The sequence below is a fragment of the Saccostrea cucullata genome, unplaced genomic scaffold, assembly GCF_032062105.1.
Source record: "Saccostrea cucullata isolate Sc308-1 unplaced genomic scaffold, CSIRO_AGI_Scuc_v1 ctg6286, whole genome shotgun sequence".
In the NCBI taxonomy this organism is placed as follows: Eukaryota; Metazoa; Mollusca; class Bivalvia; order Ostreida; family Ostreidae; genus Saccostrea; species Saccostrea cuccullata.
In genome coordinates, this window is record NW_026929019.1 from 19099 (window position 1) to 28218 (window position 9120).

The following is a 9120-nucleotide window of genomic DNA, read 5'->3' on the forward strand; positions in this document are numbered from 1 at the left end:
CAGACCGGAAGTGATGTTATCAAAAAAGAAAAAAAAAACGCATAAGGTTCAAGTGATGGTACATAAGTCCTGAAAGTTTCATGAAAATTCATCAAGCCGTTTTGGAGAAATCGCGTGCACAAAATCGGTAAGAAAAAAAACAATAATAAAAGTGAAAAAGAAACCTAAGAATAACAGAAAGGTCTTCCGCTGAAGACGGAAGACCTTAAAAAAACATGCTTTATGTTTTTCACCTTTAATGTATTAATTAATTTACATACGAATGCACAGCTTCTGAGAAACACAAAAAAACCGTAGACATTCATTCTTTTCTGGGAAATTGTGCACAGTGCAGCTTATCTAATTAAGGATGTCTATGAGTTCTATCTATAGTTTAAAATACACTCCAAAATGGAAAGCTGTCCCCAACCTTGTGTGCCGCAGTCGCACATTTATGCAGACATTGATTTCAATGTTCGCTCACTTTTGTTGATTTTGGGTGACATGTCAACTACTGATGAAGGCGACATCCTAGAAATAGAAGATATTTATCAGTTACGCGAGGACCTTGAGATTTTGATTCGAAATGTATCGTATTATCATCCAAGAATTCAGGAACTCCATGAAAGGATTTCTTCGTTGAAAACAACGGTTGATCAGTTTACAAAACAAGAAATCAGTATAGAAGAGAGGGTCAGATCTCAATATCAGCTACAGTGGGATGAAACGAAAGACAGATTCACGGATGTTTCAATAGTTTGCAACAACGAGCGTGAACGAATCGAAGAACTTGAAAAGAATGAAATAAGGTTTGTAAATGTATTTAATAAAACGTGAAGCACAGAATATGGTCGAATGATTGTATATTGATTAATGACCCTATACGGATTTTTTTGCTCATTACTCATTAGCTTCTTCATTACTAGGGAAAAATTTTAAATTTAGACCCTTGCTTGGCACTCAATTCCATTGAATATTTAAGAAATGAATCCTTGTTGTCGTGAATGTTGCAGAATAACCTTCGAGGTCGAGAAACGTTGTTTGAAAGATAAAAGCCGAGCCGTTAGCCGAGGCTTTTATATTTCAAACAACATTTCGAGATTGAGGTAATTCTGCAACATTCACGACAACAAGGACTTTATTTCTATTCTACTACATGTGCTAGCAGCTATAAAATACGACTGATCGTTTCGAAACGAATTAGGTCACCATGCTGCGAAAACGCTGTTCCATTTAGCACCAGGGTGTAAATTTGTTTGTTTACCTGTGAATAGAATGCTGACGATTTGTGCTTTCCCTGTACTAAAATTAGCCTTTTATTAATTATAAATCTGTTTAAAGCTTATTTAGATTAATCTTTTTGAATATACAATAACAAAATCAGTTTCCTGTATTACCACTTTATCACTAAATAAATGGTCTAAATAAGTATTTCATGCTTAAGTCAAATGTACATTTCAACTGGACAGGTTTGATATGTGATTCTGATCTGGTAAATTTTTGATGACGTTCGAGATTTATTGGAGAATAATGTCCGCGGCTTTTCTTTGATCTTGGCAATAATTATAGTAGAATGAGAGTTCTTAATCGTGCCATTGCCTACCGTGACAAGGGGCCTCGCATTTAAAGCTCTGACTGAGCTACTGTGACTTTTTAATATCGAATCCGGATATATTGTGTCATATTATGTCATTATACCCGCACTTTCTAAAGAAAGTTCGGGTATATTGTTGTTACTCATGTCCGTCCGTCCGTCCGTCCATCCGTCCGTCTGTCACACTTTTCTTCCCGGAACTCCTCCTACATTTTTCACAGTAGCTTAATCATCTTTTGGGAGATGGTTGGTGGTGTCATGTAGATGTGCAGTAAGGTTTCGGAATTTTGATTTTGCCCCGGGGGATCAAATGGGGGTCGAAAAATGACATTTTTTATGCTAAAAGCCCCGTCTTCCCTGAACTCCTTCTACATTTTACTCAGCAGCCTAATCATCTTTTGAGAGATGGTTGGTGGTGTCATGTAGATGTGCAGTAAGGTTTCGGAATTTTGATTTTGCCCCGGGGGGTGAAATGGGGGTCGAAAAATGACGTTTTTTATGCAAAAAGCCCCGTCTTCCCTGAACTTCTCTTACATTTTATTCAGCAGTCTAATCATCTTTTGAGAGATGGTTGGTGGTGTCATGTAGATGTGCAGTAAGGTTTCGGAATTTAGATTTTGCCCCGGGGGATCAAATAGGGGTCGAAAAATGACGTTTTTTATGCAAAAAGCCCCCTCTTCCCTGAACTCCTCTTACATTTTACACAGTAGGCTAATCATCTTTTGGGAGTTGGTGTCATGCAGATGTGCAGTAAGGTTTTGGAATTTTGATTTTGCCCCGGGGGGGTCAAATGGGGGTCGAAAAATGATGTTTTTTATGCAAAAAGCCCCGTCTTCCCTGAACTCCTCTTACATTTTATTCAGCAGCCTAATCATCTTTTGGGAGATGGTTGGTGGTGTCATGTAGATGTGCAGTAAGGTTTTGGAAATTTAATTTTGTCCGGGGGGGTCAAATGGGTGTCGAAAAATGACGTTTTTTATGCAAAAAGCTCCTTGTTCCCTAAACTCCTCTTACATTCAACTCAGCAGCCAAATCATCTTTTGGGAGATGGTTGGTTGGGTCATGTAGATGTGCAGTAAGGGTTCAAAATTTAGATTTTGCCCCGGGGGGTCAAATGGGGGCCAAAAAATGACGTTTTTTATGCTAAAAGCCCCGTCTTCCCTGAACTCTTTCTACATTTTACTCAGCAGCCTAATCATCTTTTGGGAGATGGTTGAAGGTGTCAAGTAGATGTGCAGTAAGGTTTCGGAATTTAGATTTTGCCCCAGGGGGTCAAATGGGGGTCGAAAAATGACGTTTTTTATGCAAAAAGCCCCTTCTTCCCTGAACTCCTCTTACATTTTATTCAGCAGCCTAATCATCTTTTGAGAGATGGTTGGTGGGGTCATGTAGATGTGCAGTTAGGTTTCGGAATTTAGATTTTGCCTCGGGGGGTCAAATGGGGGTCGAAAAATGACGTTTTTTATGCAAAAAGCCCCGTCTTCCCTGAACTCCTCTTACATTTTATTCAGCAGCCTAATCATCTTTTGGGAGTTGGTTTGTGGGGTCATGTAGATGTGTAGTAAGGCTTCTAAATTTTGATTTTGCCCCGGGGGGTCAATTGGGGGTCGAAAAATGACGTTTTTTATGCAAAAAGCCCCATCTTCCCTGAACTCCTCTTACATTTTATTCAGCAGCCAAATCATCTTTTGGGAGATGGATGATGGGGTCATGTAAATGTGTAGTAAGGTTTTGGAATTTTGATTTTGCCCTGGGGTGTCAAATAGGGGTGGAAAAATGACGTTTTTATACAAAAAGCCCTGTTTTCCCTATACTCCTATTTCATTTTACACAGTGGCCTAATCCTCTTTTGGGAGAGTTCACTCTTTTGAAATTTTGGTAAAACATCAAGGTCAAGGAGTAAAAAATCATAGCATGTTGGGAAACATCTTTTATGGGTAATGTACACTTGAAATGTGAAAGTCGTATCTCTTCTCAATCAAAAGGAAATACAACATTATTGAAAAGTAAATTAAACTTCAAGGTCAAGGTCACAGAGTCAAAAAGTCATGATACATTTGGAAAGGTCTTATCACAGGTAATATACATGCATGTACAATATGAATGCCCTTTCATTTATCTTTCAAAATGATCAATTTAAAATAATTAATTTGTTTATGACAGTAGGTCAAACTTCAAGGTCATGGGTAATAAAAATCATAGTGTATTTAGAATGGTATTGTCCTATTAAATACTAATACACATGTTTAATATAAAAGTCCTGTCTCTTCTCATTCAAAATATATGACCATGATGACCAAGGTTAAATTTATTGTGACAGATGGACAGACTGACAAACAAATGAGATTTAATGTCCCCTACCTTTAGCAAAAATGGGGGACAATAAATGTCCTTGCTGTTCTTGAGATGAAGATTTATGTTGGAAAAAGTCCCCTGCATATTTACATGTAAATTGGTTGAAATTGGCTCAGTGGTTCTTAAGAAGTTAAGAATGTGTAAAGTTTGCAGACAAACAGATGGATGACAGAAAACAGTACATTTCAGAAAACAGTATGCTTGTAACATGTGTAAATACTAAGTTAATCAAGGTGCTTTGGGTAGCAAAATAAAGCTAAACTGTTATATCTAATTCATCTGCAGAGCTTAGTATATTTTAATATGCACAACCTTTTCAACTCTTATAATAATTATTTTTAAAATATTTATATCACCATGTCTGATTCAAGGGAGAACTTGAGATATGACCAGAAGTATATCTGTTGAATATAAAATATGTACATGTATACTGTGTTTTTTTAGTAATTTGTTTGTTTGTTGTGACAGCAACTGTTATGGCAGCTTTTGGCAAAGGTTGAAGTTTCTCAAATGTAAGTCAAACTCCAAGTTCAAGGTCAAAGGGTCAAAATTGTTGGTATCAAAGGGAAAGTCTTGTCACAAGGAATACACATGTGAAATAAGAGAGAAATTCCTAGTACTTCCTCACCTGTTCAAAAGTCATTGCCAAGGTTAAAGTTAAATTGGGTTCAACTCTAGGGTCAAGGATATTTATACCTGTTGAAAGTTCACAATGATTGCACATGTTAAGCATGAAAGTCCTAGCACCAACTATTCAAAACTTAAATTAGGCCAAGTTTAAGGTATTTTTCTTGTAAAAGTGGGTCAAACTCCAAGGTCAAGAGACCAAGAGGTCAAAATTGGTAGTACCCATTAAAAGGTTTTGCCAAAAGAAATTTACCTATGAAATGTGGAAGCCATGTGTATAGCCCAATCCACTTAAAACTAAAATATGGGCAAGGTTAAAGTTTCTGTGAACAGACAAACAGACATAAACACAGGAAACAAAATATGTATATATAGTCAAATGGAAAAATTTTCTACTATTATATGGAGTCATAAGATCAATTGTCATTTCAGGTTACAGGGAGTCAGTGGCTAGGGAGATCAGACACCCCCCCCCCCCTTGAATTTGCAGTTATTTAAATAAGACTATTTACTGAAGAGAATAAAAATGACTTTGGACATCCTCCCCCTTAGAAAACAGGGACCCCACCATCATTGTTTTTATTATTATTTTTTATTTGCTTCTCGGGAAATCATGGGCTGGATTTTTTTTTGACTGAGGTGTGACATCCCCCCCCCCCATTCCGAAAAAAAAAAATTCTGGATCTACGCCTGTAATAGTGTATATATACTGAATGTCCGCAACGGGAGATAACTTGACAATGTGAAATTTGTCGACTGTGGCATGCGATGATCTTTGACCCTTTTTGAACTTCAACCTAACCATTTGTATTTATTTATTTTTATGCAATCTATACTAAATCTTGTACTTACCGAATGTCATAGGTCGTGACAACGAATTCATGAAATATAATCCATATAATCCAATTAAAACACAAATGATTTTAACTGACCACACTGTATCGTCAGCATACATGTGCTAAATAATCTCATATTCCGTCTCCTTCATTAGATGAAGTATGAATCGGCCGAGGTGTGCCGAGTGGACATCTAAAAATATGATAATGGGTGACGCAAACCCAATGTGAATGTAGAAATTTTCAATAAGATGTTCACACGTAAAACTGTTTAGTACAAGAACAAATTTCAAACTATCATAATAAACGATGTTTTAAAATAACTTTGCCATCTAGGTCTATTTTTAAAAAAAATGTGTGAGAGAGAGAGAGAGAGTGTGTGTGTGTGATGGTGAGGGGGGGGGATAGGCATTTACAAATCATTGGGCTGTATTTTCAATGATTTTTTTTTTCCTAAAATAATATTTTATGTGGTTGAGAAAGTAAACTTAAAAAGTTCCAAATTATGGGCAAAATATTTATCAGAATCTAGTTAAGTGATTTACTTTATTAATTAAATTCTGTTATTTCAGACTGGTAATGAATTAAGTATACAAAATACATCTATGAGGCTCATAGATCATATGGTCACCTGAAAATTTTATGCTCAATTTGACGAATACATGTACGGAGATAATTATAGAATTATTTTGACTTTTTCCTTGGAAAGTCCAATATGAAGGCAGTGGCGGATTTAAGTGGGGGCGCACCCGGCACCCCCCCCCCCCCCCCCCCCCCCGCCCTAAAATTGTCAAAGTTAGCATAAAACAGTTTTTTCGAGAAAATGTTTAAAATGTCTTCTCGGTGGACCTCAATTTTACCCTACAAAACCTCTAAAATCTATGAGCTTCCGGGGGCTTCGCCCCCTGGGCCCCCACCAGGACTTTGCCCTGGACCCACTGGGGAACTCAAGGCGGCCCCCAGACCTCCTGCCTAAATCTGGCGCCCCCCCAACTTCAATTCCTGGATCCGCCCCTGGAAGGAGTAAGTATTTAGAGGCAAACACCTTAGTGCCGTTATTACTGTCTCATGACAGCATATAGTGTTATATTTGGCCATGTTATTCACTATCGCATCACACCATCACACCATCGTGGTTTAGATCGATAGTACAATGACGAAGAAGCCATGGTGCGATAACGATGAAACGATGGTACGGTAGCGCGATGATGATGATGATGCGATTACGCGACAATGCGATGACGATGGAACGATAGCACGACGGAGCGATATTGCGATGACACGATAACGATGGCATGCTATTTGATGACGATGATGCGATGGTACGATGACGATGACTCGATATTTACTATCGCTTCATCGTGCGATCCAACCATCGATATCGCACCATCGAATTATTGCATCATCGACCCTTAAGTTGATGCTAGGTTGTGCGACAGTGAACTGCATGGTCCTATCTGGATTCCATAGTTTAAGGATAAAAAAACAAAAAATCTATGCCTGGATTGACAAATATTCTGATCGACTTTGATTTGAAATGACAAAAATAAAAAAGAAATCCCTTGAATAAGAAATCGTAAATTTTCTTTGATACTTAGATAAGGGATTTTGTATCGTTTCTTATGTAATTCTGTGTAAAATTGTGCAAATATTTTTTATGGTTTATTTTACTTGGCAAGTATCATTTAGGTTATCTATTTGAACTCTAGATTGAAATCTATGCGAGATATTGCTGTTTTTTTTTTAAATTGTTTATGATTTTTATCCTTAAAATCAAAGTACATGTAGCTAAAATAAAGCTTAACCTTCAGCTTGGGCAGTTTTTAACACCCTTCAAGGGTTGTTACTCAAGTCTTTTCCTTCTTTAAATGATATTGTGTTTAACAAAATAATATGGAACCGTAAAAATAACTTTCTAATTCATATGGCAAAATGACTTTACCTTTTTTTTCAGATATAAAAGAGCATTGGAAAACAAAAATAGCAGAATAAAGTCACTAGAAGAGAAGGTTGCCACCCTGTCGGAGAGCAATGAAAAATTATCTTCCACAGTTAGCGAATTGAAAGAGGTTTTTAAATCAAATTTATTTATTCACAAAGTACAGTAACTGAATCAATATTTATTTTTAAACGTAAAATTAATGAAATTGTTCAATTAAATGAACACCTTTTACAGTGGAATGTAACATTTGCAAATACAAAAGAGTGGATTTTGAAGACTACCAACAATCGACTCGCCATGTGCAGTACAGAACTATCTTTCTTCAAAACAACACTTAATCAGGCATGTGGAATATGCATTTCTGTATCATATTCTATCTTATTTTAATCTTATTTCAATCTTATTTTACCTTAACTAAGTAAAACAGTTTTTATCATTCAAAAATATAACTTTGCGTTAACCATATGATCTATTTCAGACCATCGGAATGAGGATGTATGACGAGTGGGTATTTGACAAAACAAGAATTCAACAGTATTGGGACGCACAGATCATGCAGACGACAAATATCATAAGGAATATTTATAACATTCGACTCGAGGCAGAACGACGATACCTTGCACAACAGTATCAAATGAAAGTACGTGTTTGTTTTATATGAAAATATTTACATTACACATATTACTTTGCATAAAAAGTGAATGGACATCTATGGCATTCAAAACACCATAACACGGAAAGGGGGTCAAAGGGTTAAAGCATGTGTTTTATTTTGACGTCACAATAGTTGAACGCCGAGGAAGTGCAACGTCATACGCGAAAATAAATTAAAAAACATGCTCACATTGATCAAAACCTGTTACGTTGGTTCTTCCATTCACTGTAGCTTACAGGAAGGATAATACATGGATTTTGAATTTAAATGTAAATGACAACTTTGCAGTCAAGACAGAGAGTTAAACAATGTATAACGTAAATATAAGCAATGAGTCATTATTTTTTGAAAGATAGTCTCATAACTGCAAGGTGTGTGCAAACAAATTTTCATAACGCGTAAGCGCACGTTACTCAATTTGCTTTCAAACAGCGTTGCAGTAAGGAAGCTATATTTTCAAATAATAAAGATCCATTGCTTAAATATTTGCAGGTTGAAATTGCGCCAGTATGAAATATAAAGAAAACGAAAGTGATTCAACAGAACAAGCTGCTAGCAGAGCAAAGAAAGAAAGCAAAAATCTAAAATTTTAGGGCAATCGAGGACAAAATGAAAAAAAATAAACATCGTGTATTGACTCAGGTGCCATTAATAGAAAGGCATCTCGTCTTCACCAGTCACCCTTGCTGTGTGCCATTTGCCATCATCGGATGTAGGGAGAAATATGTAGTCAATCAAATATATTTTACATTTGCAAATATCTTTCTTAGATGATGGTATGTTCAATTCTGTATGAACTTTATTTGGGGTCAAAGGTCAAAGCGCGACCGAATCAGAGTGAGATGATATTTTGTCTACATATTTCTGTTACGGTGCAACTTGTTTCGGAATGTAATTTTTAAATCAATAACGATGAAAAAGATAAAATGATTAAAAAAATAAGGATATTTTTCAATCAAGAGATGTACAAAAAAAATCTTCTTTCGATGTGAATAATGTTTTGAATACTATAAGTAGCGTAAAATCACACTTACCTATTAAACACTAAAATACCTTGGAGTTATATGAAGTAAAACAGGCGATACCACCGCTTTTGACTTCAAATATATTGAGACCTCTAGATATGTAAGAT

At 36.2% G+C, this 9120-nt stretch overlaps 1 protein-coding gene across 1 annotated transcript; it reads left to right on the forward strand.

The window, feature by feature from the left end:
- Nucleotides 1-390: 390 nt before the first annotated feature.
- LOC134279583 (uncharacterized) lies at nucleotides 391-7720 on the forward strand. Its single transcript, XM_062761992.1, has 3 exons — nucleotides 391-788; nucleotides 7346-7460; nucleotides 7568-7720. The coding sequence occupies exons 1-3, from the start codon at nucleotides 391-393 to the stop codon at nucleotides 7718-7720; spliced, it is 666 nt and encodes a 221-aa protein (XP_062617976.1).
- Nucleotides 7721-9120: the final 1400 nt, after the last annotated feature.

Excerpts from the sequence above, each read along its gene's own strand:
- LOC134279583 (XM_062761992.1), top strand. The coding sequence starts at position 391 with ATGGAAAGCTGTCCCCAACCTTGTGTGCCGCAGTCGCACATTTATGCA. Across the intron at positions 789-7,345 it reads CTTGAAAAGAATGAAATAAG|ATATAAAAGAGCATTGGAAA; the intron begins GTTTGTAAATGT and ends CTTTTTTTTCAG. Across the intron at positions 7,461-7,567 it reads CAGTTAGCGAATTGAAAGAG|TGGAATGTAACATTTGCAAA; the intron begins GTTTTTAAATCA and ends CACCTTTTACAG.